Raw genomic sequence first — 24,000 nt, 5'->3', positions numbered from 1 at the left:
TCTTTCCTGCTGCTGTTGTAGACTGTGCATGTGCAGAATCATACGCGTGTACTCCTATGGTGCTGAATGATAGATCTTCATATTAAATTTAATAACTGAATTTTGTCATCATTCTAAACATATACCACTTTATTTATCTGTGCATCTGTTTCAGCTGCATGTTAAAATAACTTTAAATCTAAACTCAGCACTAACCCCAACCCTAGATCATATGAGAACCCTTTAGGGACACAAAAACATGCTCCTTGGCTAAGGAACATGCTTGTGTGTATTAAACATCAGGTTTTAACCCTTTAAAGCCAAATGTATCAAGTATGATACATGATCTTTGGAGGTGGCTCTTTCATCATCTAATGAAGAGAAAAAAAGTAAACAAACTTCCATCCTTTTGGGCAGTGTTCTGAGTTCTCTACTGAACTGTGAATGAATTGGAAGCATTTAACAAACCATTACAGTATTGTTGCTATCTTCATGAAAAACACAGGAGAAAATCTCAAAGCGACATTTTTGCAAAACAGAAGCAGCTCCAGGTGTGATGTGAGTGATGTTACTTGTAGTAAAACTAAGCATTTTAGTTCCATTTCATAGACGTAGTGTATTCTACCAGTCAAATGCTCATTAATTATCATAAATATTCAGAAAAGTCTGTTCTTTACAGCAGCAAAACACATTTACACAATTTTACCAAGTATTTTTTTACGAAACATGAAAAATGTATTTGTAGTTTTCCAAAAGCTTTGTGTGTAAATGTGTTGCTCAGTTGTCGACATAGACATTTTCTGACATTCAGAGGAAGAAGATGATGATGCAGAGGACTGTGGGAGGACTGGTGAATGACCTCATACCTCAAGCCAAGGTTCAGACAGTAACAGAAACAACTGTATTTTCTCTAAATGTGGAAACACAGCTGTGCAGATCAACACAAAAGAGCCTTTGTGGTTTCTGTGTTTTTATTACCACCAGTAGATGAAATGTAAAATGTCAGGGAGAAGAACAGAGTTCTCATGGGTGAACGACCTCTGGAGCAGTGTTTCCCATCGGCTCAAACAATTAAATAAAAGAATGTATTGATAAATGCCTAAATATGATGCATTCAAATTTATAAATATTATATATATTTATTTTATTATTATTTTTTGTGTCAGGCTTTAAAGAGTTAAAACAGGGACAAAGTTTGTTTGTTTTATTAATTACTTGTTTGTTGTTTATGCAGATGGTGTGTCACTTATTCTCACTTCAAATCAACAAATACATGTCCGTTAGAGAAAGGCACCAAATCATTTCCACACCACTGTGTAAAGACTTTAATTAACTCTGTCAGAGACATAACCACGTTAACCCTCGCCTTTCAGCAGAGCTCTGAGATCCACTAATTATTTATCTCTGCATCTGGAAACGTTAATATGTGCTAATACATCCATTAATAAAAACACAGACTGTTGGCTGAACACATGCTTAAGGGAGATGAAGGGAAAAGAGCATTTGGTGCTAAAGCTTTAATCAGGAGTAATTTGTTAAATGTTTCTGAACTCTATCGAGAAGAGGCAGAGACCCTGCGAAGTCTGTTCTCTAAATGGAGTAGTCAGATTTGGGGAAAGTCATACTGTAATATATTACTGGGTGAAGAAGTGACAGTTTGATGAATGTGTTGCGTGGTGAGATACGGGACCAATAGAATGAGTTAATTAAAGCTACGTTTTAAAGCCACGGTGGAAATGAATGATGTTTCGGCAGAGATTAATCCCTTTCAGTCGGTCTCAGGACAACCGCTGGCCTCAGGTTTATAATCTGCTTCTGAAATGTTTACAGGATCATGAAGACGATACCAGACACTCTAAATATCACTAAACTCAGAAAGACGGTCACTGTGGAGGTATCCTCATGGGCGCTCGTTGTGTCTGTTTTGCTGAGTTTAACCTCGTCTTTGTGCTCTCACATAAACATGGGTCCAGCGCTGTGATTGGACAGACTCAGACGAGGGGGCGGGGCCATTCTAAAGTCTCTGCACTTGATGTCGGAAGAGGAGCAGAATCAGAACGACTCGTTTTATCCTGTGTTTTCAGACTTTGGAAGCACACAGAAAGCACACTTGTTTCACTCCAGATTCCCACGTTAATGTGGACATACACTGAACAAACCAGTTTTAAATAACATCTTTTTTAAGGCATGTTATGAGAGTGAAGACTGTGGATGAAAGAACTTTTCACACGGGAATCTCTTCAAGAGCCTGGCATCAAAGTGAAATCAGACCCTCCCGAGTGTCTCCTGGAATTGACGGATCTGTGAATTTAATCAAGTCAAATCCATGTCTGTCTCGTCACATAACGGTAGAAACCAGCAAAGCCCCAGCTCTGAGACAGTGGACAGTCTTCTGGAATCGGATGGATGTGTGTTTTTTAATGCTGTGGATGATCAAACCCTTCCTCGGAGCCAGGTGAGGGCTCAGCAGCTGTTTTTATGGAAACTGATGGAATCCTTACCGAGAGACAAAAGCTCTTTGAGGAACTGTCAGTTTTCAGGAACACTGCAGCAGGCCTGTCAACACCACTTTACTGTGCTCTCGTCCCCCACGTCCATTAGCGCCGGCTCCCTTCCTGCGAACGCCGGAACGCCAGATCCTGAGAGTGACGTCCTTCGTGTGGGAGCTTGGAGGATGGTAGCGGCTTCTTCGGGGTGTTGCATGCAACACAGGACAATTACATTAGACCCAAAGTAAAAGCATGCGAATTTCTGAGCAGCACGTTAATGAGAACTTCAGGGAGAAGAGTGTGGAGCTAATTTTGTGGCGTTACAATTCTCTGTCAGAGTAATTGGCATCTTCCCCTGAATCCGGGCTGGGTTCCAGTAACTCTCTTTGTCTCTTTGGAGACACACAAAACCAGAACGTAAACACGGAAATAACACTGGTAGCACCTTTAAACACAATGTATATCAGACGTTATAAAACATTACAAACATGTTATAACACATTCAGGAGCCTTTATAAACACAGGTGATAACACACGCATGGCACATTCATTGCTGTGAATTATTTATATAAAGCAGTATAGATGTTTAAGGCATGTAATAAAGCATTAATATGTGTAGTGAGTGTGTTATAATCACGGAAGCCATAACACATTCTGATATGTTGTTTTTTCACCACTCTCTCACTCACACAGGAATATTTTTCATATGCATTACATTTATCTATATCTGGTTTAGAATTATAGTTTGCAGCTGCTGTGTAATGTGCTACAAAATGTTATAAGCTCTATGGATGTTATAGACATGGTTATAGATAATCATATTGTTATAACTCTGGTAAAAAAACATGTGAGCTCTTAGTAGAGTCAGTTATTTGTATATCATTTATTAAACATACTGTGAAAGATTATAAACAGGACATGAACATGAATTAACTATGTACATCTACAGGTGTTTATAAACATTTACAAAAAGAGTTATTTTTAAATACAGACAATTTAACAAAAGCTGTGATGGATTTTTTACATTCATTTAATGATTGACCATGTTTCATTCAAAACCTTTTCCCTTTCTCTGTCTCTCTCCATTCTCTCCTCAAATGTTTTTTCTTCTTCTTCTTATTCCCTTTCTCTGTGTATCTATCACTTCTCTCCCCTCCATTTCTTCCCCGCTCTCCTTCTCGTTCTTCTGTGTTCTGTTTGCTCGAGGTGGTGTTGGTGGTGGAGCAGAGAAGCCCCCCGTCGTCTATAATACTGATTCTCCTTTGTCAGTGTTTTCACTGGAGAAACCTGTAATTTGTTTATAAAGGCATCTATTAACAGCAGTGCCACCCTCAGACCCACAGAGGGAGGGGGTTCTGCTCAGGAAGAGCCAAAACTGGAGCTCCCCCTCACTCTCCCTGTAGGGAGGGTCGGTGTCGGCTGTAGAGGGTGGATGCTGAGTGGGCTATGGCACGATAAGATCATCAGACGTACATTAGGTCTGTTCTGGAGTGTCGCCGTGGGCAGCTTCTCCAACACTTCTGAGAAGTGCCGTTAAACACAACCTGCTCTCACTGCTCAGAGCCTGTCATTACGTCTGGCAACAATTCAGCTGGTGTTAGCAGCTGATGTAATACAGTAGCAGATCGTTTCAGTGCTCGGCTCAGGCAGGAACGCCATGCTACACAACAACCGCCCATGGGAAGACTCCAAACTTTACATTAGTCAGCACCTTCTAAGATAATTACCCTGTATTCATTAACCTTTATAACTGCATTAGTGTAGCATCAAACAACATGTTTACACTGACGTGCTGAAGTCATATATACATTGATTATGAAGTAGTGGACTGGATATTCCATTTCTGAAGTCATGTAGCCAAATAACATTCCTAAATCCATCATGTGTGTATCGTGAACACCTCAGAGAGGCACTGTCACACACAGCGGACAGCTCTGATTGTTTAATGGCAGAAATCACATGCACATTCAATGCAGCCCACAGCACACACTCATCCCCCACAGTTCAGTGCAGCATTCTTTAGCTTCCATGGGATATGGGAGGAAAAGTCCCACCAGGTTTCCTCTGTTAACACCATGAGCCCCGACACATCCTCTCCTGAGCTCGTGAGGTTGCTAACTGGACTCTAGAGGACTGGCAACATGAGGCATGACATATCAGGCTGGTTTCAGCTCACAAAACTGCAGCACTGAGTCTCCTCAGTTCCCAAACGCTTTGACAGAGTCAGAAAAGAAAGGTGATAGCGCTCAGCGGGAAATTCTCTTCCGTGGAGCGAGTGGCAAGCTTCAGGTTCTTACTGTGTTTGTATTTTCACAACAGAAATAACATTGGAAATCTTTTTTTTGAGCTTTTATTATTTATTATGCGGATTATGAACCTAATTATCTGGAAATGAGAGTATTAAATGTTTCAATTCCATGCTGCAAGTTGACTCCGAATTGCTGTTGAGAATAGACAAGAGCAGCTTTCTGTTCCATGAAGCCAGGCTCTTTAATCCGCTCGGCTGAGGGGTGAGGGGGAGGCTGTTTGGCGTCGCACCCCAGTGCTCTAATTGATTGATTACAGTAATTGATTGGTTCAGGATGCTGTGTGACTGATTAAAATGGTCTTAGACATGAGCAAATTGAAGGAGTTCCAGAACACAATCTGAGCCCAATAGACCCCTGCATGACACACCTGATAGAGGGCAGTGGGCTTGTTTTTCTTTAGTCTTCTGTGTAGAAGAAGGCAGCGTTTCTGACCACTACACCTGCACTTGCTACTGCAACTCCCCTCATTACCCTGAAAACCTGGGGTGAGATGCAGGATCCGAGAAACAAGGTGAAAGAAGTGAGTGTGTATTTTACAGCTTTAACACTGTGGAGTTTCATTCTGTAGATGAGGGTCGGTTTAAGTAACTAGTGCTATCAAAATGAACGTGTGAACATTTAACATATTCACGTGTGGGAATTTAACATATTCAGCTGTTTTTGACACTAATTAATCATTTTACAACCTTTTGAATATCACACACTACACATTCATCTTTCTCCCAAAATCATAAGGACATTGTATTTTCAACTAAAATAAATATTGCTTTGTGTTGATCTTACACTGATACTTTTTAATATCCATTATTAATTATTATAAGGGTCACTCCTAAGAAAGGACAGTGTGATTGATCGTGATTAATGTCAGAAATGTCTTGTAGTCGACAGCACTAAAGTAAACACTGTGTATTTATGCTTTAAAAATTGAACTGACTTTAACACTTCTTTTTAAGAGTTGACTCAAACACATGAACACATTTAATACATAGATAAAAGTAAGAATAAATCAATGTTTTTACCTCCAGATCATTCCTTACCTTCATTTTTGGGCTAGTTACAAATGCACGTCCACCTTCAGATTCCACCTTAAGTAAATCATGTAAACTCTTAATCTCTGCAGTGAATAGGATCCGTCTTCTGAACTCTCAGATGATTATTCTGTCTACAGTCTGAATATAAGCAGAAATCATGGCCTGCATTGTGAGTTTTTTCAGCTTTATTTCATCAGCAGAGCTTAGCCGCTAGAGTGAGCACAAAATTCACTAGCCCACTCTGGACCAGTCATCTCCAGGCCTTACCAAGCCTCCCGTATGATAAAAGCGGACGATCAGGGGTGATAATAATAATATATGGCCACTGTGAAGGATATTAATCAGTGAATGCTCTGTAAAACTGACTGTTAGCTATCAGAGTTCACCGAAACGTTTGTCCTTTTACTCTTAAATTTAACTCTGTAGCAAAACTCTGGTTTCATCAAAAAGTTATTATCAAACATTTAAACAAAAATAAAAGTTAGATGCATATTTAACATGGATATATCTCTGCTTTGATCAGAAAGTGGAATGGCTTTAATTTCATTTTAACGGTGTGGGATTGGAGGGGAGTTTCCCGGCCGTAAGTGGAAACCAGAGCCCGTAAGTCTAGGGCTAGTGCTTCTTAGCCGCAGGGTAATACCCACCTTAATACCGGGCTGTTCCACTGTGGTGAGCCATGCTAGAGCAGCTGAATCTCCTTAGCATCACGGTGTTTACCGTCTGTTCCCTCTGCTCAGACTGACCATTACATTAGAGCACACAGATACATTAAAGGAAGGAGAGCTGTGGATTTAGAAGGCTGCTTTTTAAAAACGAATCAGCTGTGAACAGCAGACAGGGGGCGCTACCAAACACATACTTTTAAAGGAACAGGAACCAATTTCCCAACACTGGAGCACTTCCCAATTATGTATCAATCCCAATGTAATACAAATGTAGTTCAGGAAACTCCAGATTCTCTGAAGAGTGAGAGATCACTAATGATGCTATAAACATCACTGCAGACGTAAACTATTAAAAACCTCTGAAATCACAAACGGTGCCATGCAAAAGTCAGAGACCAGTCCTGGTTAAACACAGCGCTGCTGGAGAAAGTAAAGATGCCTATGTCGTGTCTATATTTAAAGCTTAACAAATGTCAAGCTCTGTGCACACAGTGGAGTCTGACACAGGACTGCAGTTACTGCGCACATAGAAAGGTCATGTGCACATCTGCGTTCCACTGCCGTGTCTCTGTGGTCATTTATTCTTTCCATCTCTGGTATTTTCATTCATTTTTGGGAAAAAAAGAAAGAAACTTTAAAGAAAAGAACATCATGGTTTTATTCAGCAGCGGAACCCTGTCCCTGTCCTCCTGCAGGGAACGTCCTGACTCTGCTCAGGAGAACACCACCCTGTCATCAAAGCTCTGGCTTTAGCTCTGAGTTGCATCTTTGTGTGTGTGTGTGTGTGTGTGTGTGTGTTCAGTACATTTCCAGGATATACATATCCACAGGAGTGTGTGTGTGTGAGTGACTGGGTGAGTGTGTGAAACTGTCCACAGGAGTGTGTGTGTGTGTGAGTGACTGGGTGAGTGTGTGAAACTGTCCACAGGAGTGTGTGTGTGTGAGTGACTAGGAGTGTGTGTGTTCCTCCCTTTCACCCAGTGATTCCAACTAAACTCTCACATTGATCTTGATTAAGAGGAACACTTACAGAAGTGAAATACATTAACAAACGCATGAATGAATGGATGAATTGATGCATGTTTTGCATATAGAAAATACCTATTGCAGGACATAATGGAAAATAATACAAATATAGGTAGGATTAGTGACTGTCAAAGTGAAACTGTCAAAATGTTTCAGTGTGAGTGACTGGGTGAGTGTGTGAGTAACAGGGTGAATGTGTGAGTGACTGGGTGAGTGTGTGAATGACTGGGTGAATGTGTGAGTGACTGGGTGAGTGTGTGAGTGACTGGGTGAGTGTGTGAGTGACTGGGTGAATGTGTGAGTGACTGGGTGAATGTGTGAGTGACTGGGTGAGTGTGTGAGTGACTGGGTGAGTGTGTGAGTGACTGGGTGAATGTGTGGAGTGACTGGTTGAGTGTGTGAGTGACAGGGTGAGTGTGTGAGTGACAGGGTGAATATGTAAGTGACTGGGTGAATGTGTGAGTGACTGAGTGAGTGTGTGAGTGACTGGGTGAATGTGTGAATGACTGGGTGAGTGTGTGACTGACTGGGTGTGTGTGTGAAACAGTCCTCAGGTGTGAGTGTGTGAGTGACTGGGTGAGTGTGTGAGTGAGTGTGTGAGTGACTGGGTGAGTGTGTGAGTGACTGGGTGAGCGTGTGTTCCTCCCTTTCACCCAGTGATTCCAACTAAACTCTCACATTGATCTTGATTAAAACGAACACTTACAGAAGTGAAATACATGCACGAACGAATGAATGAATGGATGAATTAATTCATGTTTTGATTGAAATCATATTTCTCTGTTTGGAAAAGACAAAGTCAAATTGTTATCTGGATCCACGCTGAGGAATTGTTATTCACCGTAAATCTGAGTTCACAGTCTCTATTTGAGCCCCCCCTCCCCTCATTTCTGAACTCTGGATCCTGTCTGTGTTGCTTCCTCCAGCTCTTGCAGAGTTTCTTCTGCATCTGTTATCCTTTACGATGCTCATTATGGGATGTTGTTCCATTTTAAATGCTGCTTTGTATTTATGTTGGTATAAACCTCTGAATAGGACTGAATGCACTTTCACTATATCTGTTCCCATGGAGACAGAGCACAGCATTTGCATCTCCTGTTCAACACCTTTGCCTTGTGCTACAGTAAATGTGTATGTGTTATTGTGTGCGCTATAAGAACACACACAAATCTGAGTGAATTTAGCTATTCTTCAATTGGGACATTTTATGAAAGCCCCCGTTGTTCAGTGCATGTTGACATTAATGTGTCAGTAAGTTTTCTGTGAGCTGCCTAAGTCAGAAAACATGGGATAAAACAAGCCTTTCTTATCCTGCTCCACTTCTGAGACTTTAGAATGGCCCCGCCCCCTCGTCTGAGTCTGTCCAATCACAGCGCTGGACCCGTGTTTATGTGAGAGCGCAAAGACGAGGTTAAACTCAGCAAAACAGACACAACGAGCGCGGAGAAATAAGAGCACTGAGTAAAAACGGAGAAGAAAGAGAACAGAGTGAAAACGGCTAAAAACCAGAGCTTCTGCTCCTCGCTCCTCACTGCTGTGCGCTCGGGGTCGGGGTGAACAGCGAGCGGCTCATTATCATTTAAAGGAACAGGTGCTGAAAGCGGGCGTTCTGAACAGGGGCTGTTTACACAGGGGGAGAACACTGCTGTGGGGCTCGTGGGGTTTGGACCAAAGCGGGTCAAAGACGTTTCATTAAGATCCATAACCATGTTAAGCCATCACATCCTCACAGCAATGTTTCAATCCATCTGTATTCTAAAGCCTCCTCAGAAGAATAGAAGCTGTTACTGCTGTAAGGAAACTTCAAAAGGACTGGTATTGATTCAGTTTGCTGAAAATCTGTTTTGCCAAACCACAAGGAAACAAGTCACAGTCAACTTTTATTTGTTCCTTTGTTCTCTCTCTCTCTCTCTCTCTCTCGCTCTGACAGTTACTGAGGAGTGTGAGGAGGATGCTGAGAAGACTCAGTCACAGGATGGTGAGTGAAACCCATCCAGTTTCTCTGTTATTTGCACAGAATGATCTCATCTGGCTCCTGTTGTGCTGGATCTCCAAATGCCCATAAACAGCAATGAGAGAGTCTGTATTTCCTTCACTGGGCTTTTGTGAGAGTTGTTGTTTGAGGCCGTTTTCATGTGTTGTTGTTGTTGTTGTTGTTGTTGTTGTCCTTGTTGTTATTGAGATGAGGAATGCTCTCAGTTTCAGGACAGAATTATAGTCTGAATCAAACACAGATTGACTGAAAACTAATCAAGACGCTTGCTCGACACTGTCGCAGCCATCGATGAGGTGGAGCGTGCCAATTTGGAAAGCAATTTGCTCACCGAGCTCTTCATTGCCGGCATTGAAAGCATTTCGTGCCTTTCTCTGTTAGAAACCATCTTCATTTAACGAGTGTGCATTCCCAACCCAACGGCCAGCCACTCCAGGAGCTTTACCGTTTATTGACTTGGACACAAACTGATTACAAGACCTTTCTCTGGAGTCTCTATCCCTGCCATTGGTGGATGGGTGAGCCTTTTCAATATTAAAATAAAAAAATGTAATCTATTCATCTCTGCTGTATGAGCGCTCATGGATGGTGGGCAGGTATGACGCGATGCATTACAAGTGCTTTTGGCTGAGCCCATATCCCAGCGCCAGGGCTTAAATCCAGCCTTAAATCCGTCTTACGCCCACACAATCACCACAAAAGAAACAGCTAAGCATCATTCCAACATAAGCTGGGTTTTACCACTGGCACTGGCTGATTAAGCAATACCCATGCAATCCGGAGGACACCACAGTCTCCCAGACACTGAGACAGTTCAGATAGAGTGAAGCAGTGAGATCTGGCCAGGTCTGTGGAGACATCAGCTGATTGTGTACTCTGTGGTGTCTGGAGTCGTAGAATTAGTGATATGCAAGGGTTAATCATTACACGGACCGGGACTTAAATACTTAGGTTGGTATCTGGCATCGGCACTGCATCAAAGTCAGAGAGATCAAACGTGGCGAAAGTGAAAAGTCATTAGGTTTAAAGAGGGTGGTAAAAGATGTAGTTGAAGCAATAATGGCTTTATTCATTGGGGGGCTGAATTCACACAGTAAAAGCAGGATTCAAGGAAAGTCTACCACTGTGTGAACAGCAATAAAAACAGGAATCTGTGGTGTGTTCATTCTCTGGAAAAATTATTTAACAACAAAAACCCAAAGAAAAACTGCCGATGTTGTCATACTATTTTTGTCCAAGATAGTGATCTTCAGAAGAAGGAAATACATTCTTTTCAATAAAAGTAAATGTTTACATCAGAGGACTTTTGGAGCATTTCTCTTGGTCCGTTCAGTTGAAGGACAGCTGCTGTGTTCAAACGATGTAGTAAACTAAACAGAGATGAACGTTTTTTCTTTCCGAAACAATAAAATAAACACGTTCAGAATCTGTCACCTGCAACTCACTCCAAAAAGTCAGGATGAAGGTGACATAAGAGCGAAGAGTTCAGAGAATATTCCAGCTCCACTGTTTTGAAGCTCTCCGCTATAAACAGGAGAATATAAAAGAGATAAAAGGAGCGTCCACCAAAGGGTCAGTCTCTGCAGCCGAGAGGGGGCATGGCCTCCACTCAGAAAGAGTTGTGAGAGAATCAAATATTTGAAAAAGAACATTTCTCAGTGTGAGATCTCACAGAGTTTAGGTGTCTCACTGCCTCCAATCCACAACACTTCTGAAGACTGAGGAACTTCAGAAAAATCTCAGTCTGTGACGGACAAAGACAGACCACCTCTATGAAATGAGCCTGACCTTCCAGCCCTCAGACAGCTCTGCAGGAGAAACCTCATGACACTGTTATAAACAGACACCGGTCTGTAATCTACTTACATCTGTTCTCAGCGTTTCCTTCATGAACTGAAACTGTGAAACAAAACTCAGGAGTAAAAAGCTTGATTACGAAGAAGACAGACACCATCTGCTTCTGCAGCTTTTAGCTCTGGTGTTAGCGCTAGCTCATTAGCTCATCTGAAGGGTCAGAAGGGTAGAGGGGTAGTCTTCACTAATCAAGCGCAGCGACCAAAACACATGCCATCTGAGTATTTCTGAATAATGAAACATATACTCTGTTGTGCTTTTATATTATCTTTGCCAATTTGCCAAATAAAAATGATACAGTTAAAAATCAAACACTAAATACGTAACCATGTGACACCATGTGCATTTCGCCCCATGAGTTTCTCCAGTGATGGCTGCTATACCAGAGTACATTACATATCTGCGTTCCCCAGGCCTGTGTGGTACATACTGTACACACCAGCAATGCAGAGCACATGAGTCATTACTAATTAGTCGGAAAACACTCTATTGTGTAATTACTACGTACTTTAACTCGCCGACCCAGTGGTTCCCTGGGTTTCTGGGTCCTCTTGGCTACAGCGCATCACTTCAGCTACAAGAGGATTCGCCACCAATGTCCATACAACTGCGCAGTGTAGATTAACCACCTGATAACAGATAACTCCACACGTGAGTTAACAGATCACAGAGAACTCAGTCGATAACGGATACCTCAGCTGATAACTGACATCTCAACAGATAACACCACACACGTCAGATAAAACAGTTCTGTTTGAACCAGCGTTTCCCTACGGCAACTGTAGTCGATAACAATGTAAAAACATAATGATCTCTATTTTTTTTTTTACTTTCTTACAAAGAATAAACTGAACAAAACTAAACAAGAACAAACAAGGATAGGAACCAACAGGGGACAGCTGTGAACTGGTGTGAACATGGGTGAACACAGACACAGAAACACACATCCTCACACACACAAGACTAGACAAGGGAGCACTGCAAACAAAGGGGTATAAATACACAAGGAACACCTGGAGACACTAATGAGACTGAGGCGGGGCTAGGGCGGAGACAAGAACATAACAAACAGAGCCATATGCTAAATTAGCATATGGTAAGGAAAACCAAAACAGGACAGAAAAGCACGAGACAGCGCAAGGGTGTGACATTATTACATTTAGTTTTTGTATCATTTTATTTTAATAGTAGTCACACTTGTAACCTAGAACCTAGTAGTAAGGTTTTAATTCATTCATTCATTCATTCATTCATTGTATGTAACCCTTATCCAGTTCAGGGTGGCGGTGGGTCCAGAGCCTTCTCAGAATCACTGGGCACAAGGTGGGAACACACCCTTCAGGGGGCACCAGTCCTTCACAGGGCGACACACACTCACACCTACGGACACTTTTGAGTCTCCAATCCACCTACCAACGTGTGTTTAATGAATGGTGAATGTTTGAAACTGAAAATCTTACTTCACTTTCTCTCCAAACTTTGCAAGATCTATACAACACACACACACACTCCCACACCCACCCACCCACACACACACACACCGATAACCATGTCTAATTCTGTAAATGTCTGGATGTTGGCCAGACCTTGGTCTTTAGCAGTGCCACAGTTAGCCAGGCACTGATCTTTCTTCTGGATCCTATTCAGACTCAGACAACCACCATTCTAACATGGTATTGAAGCTTCTCTCTCTCTCTCTCTCTCTCTCTCTCTCTCTCTCTCTCTCTCTCTCTCTCTCTCTCTCTCTCTCGTATCTGTCTTTCTATTTCTTTCCTTCTTTCCCCTTTTTCCTCTCTCTCTTTCTCTCTCTCTCTCTCTCTCTCTCTCTCTCTCTCTCTCTCCCTCTTTTCTCACCCAACCTCATTTCAAAAGCCCCAGTGGTCTGTTCTTCCCAGAGCCCATTTTTCTTTCTTTGCTTCTTCCTTTAATCAGGTAGGGCTCAGAACACAGGCACAAAAGCTTGGGTTAAACCTCCATCCTCCTGCAGCAAGAGAACCACAGTGGCAGACACTGGAGCATAATACCTCGCTGCTCCCCGGCTTGGTCTCCATTGATTGAGCTGCGCTGCCTATTATAGATGACTTTTGGCCACTGACCTTCGGTGCTGGGCTCTCTGCTCGGTACAAAAGAAGGAAAATCTAAACAGGGTCCTTTGGTTTGGGTCACAGATCATATTAAGATATGCTTCTTGAGACGTGTTGCCCTGGGAAAGTGAGTTTACACAGTTTCCAGGTTGTTAACTTCACTAGTCTTGTTTCAGGGGTGCACTGACCGTGTAGATACATTTCACAGGGTCTAGCTCAGATGATGTCTCGTGTGTACCTGCACAAACCTGTCAGCCACCATGTCTATTACTCTGTAAATGCTGATTTATACTTCGCCACTGACTCGACGCAGAACCTATGCCATTTTGATTATTGATACTTTTGTGTTGGTGTCTGCAGTTACACCTCCACACCACTAGGGTCTGAAACATCTTCCTCTACACTCTGTGGTACGCAATGCAGTGGTGTTGTAGAATGACTTTTATAAATATTTAAAGTGCACTATTTAGAGAGTAAAGTCATTCAGCTCCAGCTCACACTTTACACCACGTACAAAAATGTTAACTGCTTTTACTGCTTTTACTGCATTAAGCTGCACATTCAGATGCACTTTAATCCCACTTTAAACCAATTTAAGAGACTCATCTCTATGCCATGCACACGTTTCACATTTTAATATTTTTTTTTTTCTTGTCTTTTTTGTACAATTTTTGGCTTTAATTATTTTTAGTTTAATGTTTATTTTGAGAATGTCTATATATTTGATTTTATTCTATCTCCATTTCCTTTTCCTATTGTGTTAACGTGTGTGGAAAAGTCGTCGAAAAGTATTTCATTGAAAGTTGTACCTTATGTAGCGATGTGTGTGACAAATAAACTTAGATTTGATTAGATTTTTGAGGAGGGTGTTGTTTGGGACAGAGCCATGTTTACATTAGGTGTCAGGAATGATGCAAATTCAAAGCCGACATACTTTTCCCATGTGGTCATTAGTGCAAGGTTTTTATCAGTTTTGGAGTTTGTATTTTTCCTTTATTCAACATTTTTTTTGTCACTGATGTCCACACCATGCTGTCTTCGTCTACTGACTACTGATCACTGACCGATCAGAGTCTGGGGTCTGGTTACATTTCTGGAGACATTGGGTTCGCGCTGAGGCATAGGTTTGACGCAGAAGTATAAATTACCCAACATGAGCCTGATGAGGTCCAAAATATCAAATCAAATTTCAAATCAAATTTATTTGTATAGCGCCTTTTACAACTGACGTTGTCACAAAGCAGCGTTTTGTTTCAGTCTGTATTTACATTTGCGTTCATATTTACGACATCAAGCAGATGCTTTTATTCAGAGTGGCTTTACACAAATGACTCATTACCTACACAGAGAACGAATCCTTGGACTAACACAGATAGAGATACAGAAGACAATACTGAGACGTATAGAGAAATACAAACATAATATCAGTGCAGTGGCATACATCACACAGCACTAATTCCTGGAAAAGAGAAACTGTGCAATTCAGGAAATTTCAGTCAGAGCCAGAGGTGTACACTCATTTAAGTGTTAGGGAGGAGAAAGAGTTAAATTTAGAAGCTTTGCAATCCCTGAGATGGACACCAAAGTGCTGTTGTTTTAAGGCTACAGGTAGTAAGTTAAACCAGTAATGACAAGAATGTCCTGTAGAGAGTAAACTATACATGGGCAATAGTGGCGTGATCGTATCTAGGATATTCTTAAAGGAAAAGCATGATAAAAAAATGTAGTAGCAATTTGCAAGTCCAAGCAACCTTTGAACTTTAGCAGCCTGTGGCTACTAACATGTGTGAGCAATTTCTGAAAAACAAAGCCCAAGGTTGCTTAAAATACCTGGGCCTGGAAACCCTTGTGATGGTAGTTGAGGCGTCGGGGCAAACCACTCTGAGGCAAATGAAGGGGGGGATGAAATCCTTCAAAACCTAAATGTGAATTACTTGTGTGTATAATTAGCACATGTTTTTCAGTGCATATAATTTTTTTGTTTTTTAGCAGTGATAATCATAAGGGACAACTCCAGGGGCATTTTAAAACAAATCCTGTATCTAACCCTAGCTTTAACTTTAAGCCTAAACCCAGTCTTAACCACAACACAAACCCTAACCCTAGCTCTAATCTCCAGAAGGTCAGGAGCTGCAGGATTGTGTGCTCCTTCATGAGTGATTGTGGATTTAGTGAAATCATCCAACATGAGCAGAAGCCTATTTCTGTGTCCTATTTTGCATGAATTTCTGACAATGTTGAAGTGCTCTGGGTTCCTCCATCTGACGGTTAACACAGAGAGCGAAAAAGGACAATAAAATACAGAAGACTTGTCTTAGATGCAAGCTGTTCTGCTGCAGGTCGAAGCTCTTAAGTGCAGCTGTCGGTTTAGACATCAATGCTAATCATCCACAACATATTCCTCTCTGCTTGAGGCAAAGAGAGGTGAACGCTGGTCTTTTTCAGCATCTTCCCTGAGTTCACTTTGCAAATTTTGCAATTTCAGCCTCTTTTGCCAGCTACGGCACTGAAACAATTACACCTCCAATAAGATGGACCAGAGATAATTAGATTTGGACACTGGAGAGTGCTAGCAGGCAGTTAGCATGGCACCTGCTTCATTTGTTTACAAGCAAGAAAGCCAGAGAAGGTTCTTTTTTTTCCCCATTAATGTTACACAGCCAATAGTGCTGAGGTCTTTAGGGAAATCCCTGCAAACCCATCCCCTGCTCTCCAACATCCCACTTCAATATCCAGCAGAAATGCATCTCCGCAGACAGAGGCGCAAGGGTAAAACACACACCTGAAGTCTTCAGAAAACTGCTGCAGAGCCACGACTCAGAGATGTTCATGTTTCTCGTGACAGAAAGACATTAATTAAATACGATTCTCGAAATCTAATCAGAGAGACTTTAACCAACCCGAGTGTTGGAGTGATAATCCGTTTAAATTCAAACTTATCAGGACTGCCGGCTTTGTGGAAACTAATCCAGAAAATCCACAAAAGAGCTGCAGCTGAGATTCCACCTTAAATTTCTTCATGTAACTTCAGCTGTTTGAACTGCTTTATGTTTAAATAACTGTGTTAATTTTAATATACACTGAGCTAGTGTTAATTTGTAAATCACCAGGTAAAGGGAACACAGAGCCTGGGCTGATCCAGAAAGTGAACATGGAGTGTAAAGGATCTGTGTAAAAATAATAATAATAATAATAAAAGCATATATATTTTTTTCAGATCATAGAAGTGGATTCATATTAATTTGTAGCTCTCAGTATGGGATATTACTGAATTAATGAGCTGCATCAGTCCTCACTGAATCATTGGAAGCACATTTCCACCAAATGAACTCAGGTTCTTGAACTGGTTCAGTTGGGGCTTATAAGAACCTTGGTGCTTTTCAACGAACAAGCCGCATTTACACCAGTTTTACTGGAACCGAGGATATATCACAGAACATTCCAGGGGGCGCTGCACAGCGGTGAGACACACCCACGGATGTACTATTCTTTGGTTCCTGCTGCGAACAAACTTCCAGAACCCATTTTTGTTGGTGAACAATTCAAATTAGAAACCAGAAGAACTGGGAGAAGTCCTGCTCCAACCTGAAAAGAAGATTCTTGTTGTTCTGCCTTTAAGTTTGACCCCCTGTTGTCCCACCCCTAGCTGAGATAGACATCGTGATTGGTTCTGCTGTGGATTCTCCAGTTCACATGGTTTAGGGAAAGTGGATTTCTTTTAATAAGCAGCTGATCTCGATTATAGAGTTGCCACTGAGAACGGTGGTGGAACCTGGTAAATAGATTCCGGAACGCATGCACTTCAAATTTGAGAGGTGCTGGATCTTGCTCTGGCTCAAATTATGCACTGCACCGAGCAAACAAAATGTTAAACCACTATGATTTGGTTACAGTGCCCCCTGTTGGGAAGGGGGGGGGGGCATATATCAGACAACATCAGATGGTAAGGAGGTTTTAATGCTGTGGCTGATTAGTGTAAAGCAAAATAGTCATTTTAAACCCATCTCAGGATCAGAAACGTCTTGCTAATTTGAGAAAGGCTTCTTATGAGATATTTTTTTTTTATTAAATTATGTGAAGGCTTTCTGCTAGATGTTGGAACATTACTGTGAGGATTTGATGACATTCAGCCATGCAAACATCAGTGAGATCTGGTGCTGATACTGATGATTAGAACACAAACACTGCGCCAACTCAACTCAAAGGTGCAGGATGGTGCTCCATCCTCCTGGAAAATGCAGTTCCTTTGTCCCCCCACTGAGGGGGCTGTATACCGTTCTAGCTGGCACTTGGCCTTGGGCACTCTGACCTTCAGCTGATGTGCAGCACTGATGCTAGGTGGTGTGCATAACCTTGTACATATATCAAAATAATATAAACTACATTAATGGTCCTTTTTAGCTGGAATTCAAGTGAATGAATGAAGATTTTTAACATTCTTTAAAATGATACCTGAATCTATGGAGAATAATATTCTTAAAAGCTCTAAAACTGCTCACTTCATGAAAACAAACTCTGCTGTCTCTAAGCGAATGCTGTGAACTGGAGTTTTGTGGCAGAGCTAAGAGAGAGTGGCCTGGACATGAAAAAACACATCAAGGTCACACATAAACACTCTGGAACATATGTGCCTGGAATATTCATTTGTGAAAATGCAAAGTGCTGCATCATCTTAATTATGTCACTCTTTGGAGGCAGAGGCATGGCTGGGAAAATGTAGCCTGCTTTTAAACTGAATACGGTATAATTTCAGAGAAAGGAATAGGCCCCAGTTCTTATTCAGTGTCTTTAATAACAAATTAATTACACCCTGAATAAACTTCAGGTGAGGGAGTTAACAATAGAGTAAACGAATGCAGTTTATATAAATAAGGGTAAGAGCACAGTTTTGCTCAAAATACTGCAATGCACACAACATTATGGGTGACACACCAGAGTTCAAAAGAGGACAAATTGTTGGTGCACGTCTTGCTGGCGCATCTGTGACCAAGACAGTCTTTGTGATGTATCAAGAGCCACGGTATCCAGGGTAATGTCAGCATACCGCCAAGAAGAACCAAACACATCCAACAGGATTAACTGTGGACGCAGGAGGACGCTGTTTGAAAGAGATGTTCGGGTACTGACCCGGATTGGATCCAAAAAACATAAAACCACGGCTGCCCAAATCACAGCAAATGTGCACCTCAGCTCTCCTGTTTCCACCAGAACTGTCCGTCGGAAGCTCCACAGGGTCAATACACACGGCCGGGCTGCTGTAGCCAAACCTTTGGTCACTCACGCCAATGCCAAACGTCGATTTCAATGGTGCAAGGAGCGCAAATCTTGGGCTGTGGACAATGTGGAACATGTATTGTTCTCTGATGAGTCCACCTTTACTGTTTTCCCCACATCCGGGAGAGTTACGGTGTGGAGAAGCTCCAAAGAAGCGTACCACCAGACTGTAGCATGCCCAGAGTGAAGCATGGGGGTGGATCAGTGATGGTTTGGGCTGCCGTATCATGGCATTCCCTTGGCCCAATACCTGTCACTGCCAAGGACTACCGAACCATTCTGGAGGACCATGTGCATCCAATGGTTCAAACACTGTGTCCTGAAGGCGGTGCCATGTATCAGGACGACAATGCACCAATACACACAGCGAGACTGGTGAAAGACTGGTTTGATGAACATGAAAGTGAAGTTGAACATCTCCCATGGCCTGCACAGTCACCAGATCTAAATATTATTGAGCCACTTTGGGGTGTTTTGGAGGAGCGAGTCAGGAAACGTTTTCCTCCACCAGCATCACGTAGAGACCTGGCCACTATCCTGCAAGAAGAATGGCTTCAAATCCCTCTGACCACTGTGCAGGACTTGTGTATGTCATTCCCAAGACGAACTGACGCTGTATCGGCCGCAAAAGGAGGCCCTACACCACACTAATACATTACTGTGGTCTAAAACCAGGTGTTTCACTTTCATTGTCCCACCCCTGTAAATATATGTATTTTTTTCCTTTAATTTTGTTGGTCTGTGACAGTAGATTTATGATCTCGAGTGTCTGTAGTTATCTGAGTATGATAAGGGTACTTCCTGCAGAGTCGTCTGAGGGCTTGAAGATCAGGCTCTTTTAGCAGTGTTGTGGACGGGAGATGGTGACAAATCTAAACTCTGTGAGATCTCATGCTGAGAAATGTTCTTTTTCAAATATTTGGTTCTCTCAAGAAGTTTGGGCCAAAGTGGTGACCACAGCTGCTCTCTGAGTGTTGACTCTGCCCCTTCCCTATATGCAGAAGCTGACCCTTTGGTGGACGCTCTTTTTATCCCTTTTAGATTCTCCTGTTCATATTGAAGTGCTTCAAATCTGTGGAACTGGAAAATCCTATAAAATCTGCTTTTATTTTACCTTTGTCCTTACTTTTTAGAGCAAGTTGCAGGCGACAGATTCTAAACGTGTTTATATTTACACAATATACAGAGAGAGAGAGAGGGGGGGAGAGAGAGAGAGAGAGAGAGAGAGAGAGAGAGAGAGAGAGAGAGAGAGACTAGCATATCAAACTGGAGAGCTGCAAATGGCAAGGAAAATATTCTGAATTTTATACATAAAATACCTGGACAGAGATGAAGGACTATTTTATCAGGTGCAAATCCAGAAAGCAGTAATTAAATGATGCCATATGCTTTGTGTCAGTATTCTTTCTGTGTACATCAGCACTGTGGAGTGTTCTGTAGTGTCCCACACCTTGTGTGTGGTGAGATAGCTGTGAAAAACCTTAAATAACGCAGCAGTGGTCAAATCTACACAAGCTATGCAGTTGACAGCTTGTTTCCTAGCATGGTGGCTAGCCTGCTTGTGCTAATGCTAATGCTACAGTCAGTTATCTCTAGTCAAGATTTATGAGTTTTATTTTGCTGTGCACATTTAAGATGCTGGAAAGAAACAAGAGCTTAAATAAAATAAAGTTAATCATTAAAACAGATGAGCTAGCTGCCACCCTGAATGACTAAGTGTATGGAACTGTGTTCTCGTGTTCCCTGTCCCCAGGGGATTGTGAGGGGGTTGCTTTGTAACTCGGGGTCAGCACAGGGGCTTTTAGCCACGCTGCTAATGACAGAGAAACATTATTGCCACTTTCTCCAGGGACTCAGCCCCTGATGCTGCTCCAGAATAAGCTTCTGCTGCCCCAAGACCTCAGAGAAAATTGAGGCGGTGTCCTGTCTGATCTGGGTCCATTAGGACACAAGCAAAGGGACAGATGGACAACACTGAGGACATTGTGTGTGTGTTAGGAGTAGAGACAGCTCTGGGGCTGTTACATAGAGCTGGATTTCTTAGTTAAATGGATCAGTTAATCCCAAACTTCAAGACTGTCCTTCAGCTCTATTCTTGATCAAAATGACATTGACCCCAATAATGGTAGCATCTCTGTAGTGTCCCTGTCTCTGTAGATGTCCCTGTCTCTGTAGTGTCCCTGTCTCTGTAGATGTCCCTGTCTCTGTAGTGTCACTGTCTCTGTAGTGTCCCTGTCTCTGTAGATGTCCCTGTCTCTGTAGTGTCCCTGTCTCTGTAGTGTCCCTGTCTCTGTAGACATCCCTGTCTCTGTAGTGTCCCTGTCTCTGTAGATGTCCCTGTCTCTGTAGATGTCCCTGTCTCTGTAGTGTCCCTGTCTCTGTAGATGTCCCTGTCTCTGTAGATGTCCCTGTCTCTGTAGTGTCCCTGTCTCAGTAGACATCCCTATCTCTGTAGTGTCCCTGTCTCTGTAGATGTCCCTGTCTCTGTAGTGTCCCTGTCTCAGTAGACATCCCTGTCTCTGTAGTGTCCCTGTCTCTGTAGATGTCCCTGTCTCTGTAGATGTCCCTGTCTCTGTAGTGTCCCTGTCTCTGTAGATGTCCCTGTCTCTGTAGATGTCCCTGTCTCTGTAGTGTCCCTGTCTCTGTAGATGTCCCTGTCTCTGTAGTGTCCCTGTCTCTGTAGATGTCCCTGTCTCTGTAGATGTCCCTGTCTCTGTAGTGTCCCTGTCTCTGTAGATGTCCCTGTCTCTGTAGACATCCCTGTCTCTGTAGTGTCCCTGTCTCTGTAGATGTCCCTGTTTCTGTAGTCTCCCTGTCTCTGTAGTGTCCCTGTCTCTGTAGATGTCCCTGTCTCTGTAGATGTCTCTGTCTCTGTAGATGTCTCTGTAGATGTCCCTGTTTCTGTAGTCTGCCTGTCTCTGTAGTGTACCTGTCTCTGTAGTGTACCTGTCTCTGCAGACGTCCATGTCTCTGTAGACGTCTCTGTTTCTGTAGTCTCCCTGTCTCTGTAGTGTCCCTGTCTCTGTAGTGTCCCTGTCTCTGCAGACGTCCATGTCTCTGTAGACGTCTCTGTTTCTGTAGTCTCCCTGTCTCTGTAGTGTCCCTATCTCTGTAGTTTCCCTGTCTCTGTAGTGTCCCTGTCTCTGCAGACGTCCATGTCTCTGTAGACGTCTCTGTTTCTGTAGTCTCCCTGTCTCTGTAGTGTCCCTGTCTCTGTAGTGTCTCTGTCTGTGCAGATGTCCACGTCTCTGAAGTGTCCCTGTCTCCGTAGTGTCCCTGTCTCCGTAGTGTCCCTGTCTCTGTAGTGTCCCTGTCTCTGCAGACGTCCGTGTCTCTGTAGTGCCTCTGTCTCTGAGTACAGAGTAAAGAGAGGCAAGACCAAGTAGAGAGACGCTTTATGATGTAATCCGAGACAATCTAGTGATAGGGCACTGAGAGAGAGAGAGAGAGAGAGACAGAGAGAGAGAGAGAGAGAGAGAGATGCCGTATGGTTGGTGTATAATGTGGTGTGTGAGGGATTAAGAGGGAGTTGGGTAAACAGGGAGATCAAGACGTGGGGCTTAGGGTCAGTCTGTTAACTGTGTACTCAACAGCAGACGAGCAGAGAGAGAGAGAGAGAGAGTGAGAGAAACAGAGAGAGAGAGACAGATAGAGAGAGAAAGTGAGAGAGAGAGTGAAACAGAGAGAGAGAGAGAGAGAGAGAGAGCTACAGTGACACAGTGAGAAGCTGCAATGTGAGGGGCCCATGCTCTGTAGCTCTGTAACATTCAGCGGCAGGAGACGTGGTCAGTGTTGTGCAGCTGAATGGACAGGAGCGAGCAGTTTTAAAGGTCCCCTCGCTGCGTGGTGCTCTCAGCTGCTCACTAGCGCTCCCCACGTGTGGCGAAAGGGTGTAACAGCCCACGCAGCTGCAGCTGTTGATCCTTACACTTCTACCTCACCTTTTCTTCCTCTTTCATGTCTCATGAATTTTTCATGTCTGCTGTATTTTTCCTTCCCTCTTCGCTGCTGTGGTCAGATAAGTGTGACCGGCGCCGAAGCCACTCTGAGACCGGGTCGGTTCTCATTGTTCTGCTAATATTCCACTATTAGTTCTCCTGGATCAGGCCTGCCACTGTTACAGCTTACAGAAACATGACATTAAAATGTTCTCTTTGTGCTATTGTCTGTTTTTTTTGGCTTGGAAAGCCTCAGCAGTGTACATAACTGCACATATATATCAGTGTGTGAGTGTGAGTGTGAGTGTGTGTGTGTGTGTGTGAGAGAGAGAGAGAGAGAGAGAGAGAGAGAATTTATGGTGTTCCGCTGCTGCCATCTGCTGGAAGACACATACATTCCTGGTGCATTATATTTTCATTCATTCATTCATTCATCTTCTCTTGGTGCAAGACAGGAACACACCCTGGACAGACCACTTTGTAGTTCTACACTTACAGACTGTAGTCCATCTGTTGCTCTGCATACTTCGTTACCCCCTTCTCCCCTGTTCCTCAGCGCTCAGGACCCCCACAGAGCAGGTGTGATGTGGTGGTGGATCATTCTCAGCGCTGCAGTGACACTGACGTGGTGGTGGTGTGTTAGTGTGTGTTGTGCTGGTGTAGAGTGGATCAGACACAGCAGTGCTGCTGGAGTTTTTAAACCCTGTGTCCACTCTCTGTCCACTCTGTGAGACACTCCTCCCTCGTTGGTCCACCTTGTAGATGTAGAGTCAGAGACAGTAGCTCATCTGTCGCTGCACAGTGTGTGTCGCTCGTCCTCTAGTCCTTCATCAGTGACACAGGACGCTGTCCGCTGGATGTTTTTGGTCGGTGGACTGTTCTCAGTCCAGACACTGAGGGGTTTAAAAACTCCAGCAGCACTGCTGTGTCTGATCCACTCGTACTTATTCTACTGCACTTTGGGGTCCTTATAGCCCTCCTGACCAAGCTTGGCAGTGACCTTAGGCCCATGTGCAGCTGCTCCAGAGCATATTCTGCTATTGTAGGGAGATTATAGGCCCCTAGTCCACAGTGGGAGGACAGTGTGCAAAGAACAGTGTGTAAACATTGGTTCATTCTGATGTTGGTGTTGACTCAATGTTACACTCTCAGTATTGACCAGCTCTCAGAATATCAGCATGGGGTCAATAACCGATACCAATACTGGATCAATAGATCCTCCAACACTGACCGCACACCATGAGCAGCACTGAATCAATGACATCACTCCAAATGACATTCAGGATGATGTTTCATCACCTTTATTGAAATTATATCATCATCAGGAAGCATTTTCTTTTAGGAACAATGAATAA

At 43.0% G+C, this 24,000-nt stretch overlaps 1 protein-coding gene across 2 annotated transcripts in view; it reads left to right on the top strand.

The window, feature by feature from the left end:
• Positions 1-24,000, top strand: part of macrod2 (mono-ADP ribosylhydrolase 2) — a 1,000,902-nt gene that overhangs the window by 907,720 nt on the left and 69,182 nt on the right. For both annotated transcript variants that reach the window (XM_066680090.1, XM_066680089.1), the window contains exon 10: positions 9,433-9,480. In XM_066680090.1, the coding sequence (XP_066536187.1) occupies positions 9,433-9,480 (48 nt within the window). The remainder of the gene's footprint in view (positions 1-9,432; positions 9,481-24,000) is intronic.

Source organism: Hoplias malabaricus, chromosome 8, assembly GCF_029633855.1.
Source record: "Hoplias malabaricus isolate fHopMal1 chromosome 8, fHopMal1.hap1, whole genome shotgun sequence".
In the NCBI taxonomy this organism is placed as follows: Eukaryota; Metazoa; Chordata; class Actinopteri; order Characiformes; family Erythrinidae; genus Hoplias; species Hoplias malabaricus.
This window is presented reverse-complemented; position numbering and strand designations above follow the sequence as displayed.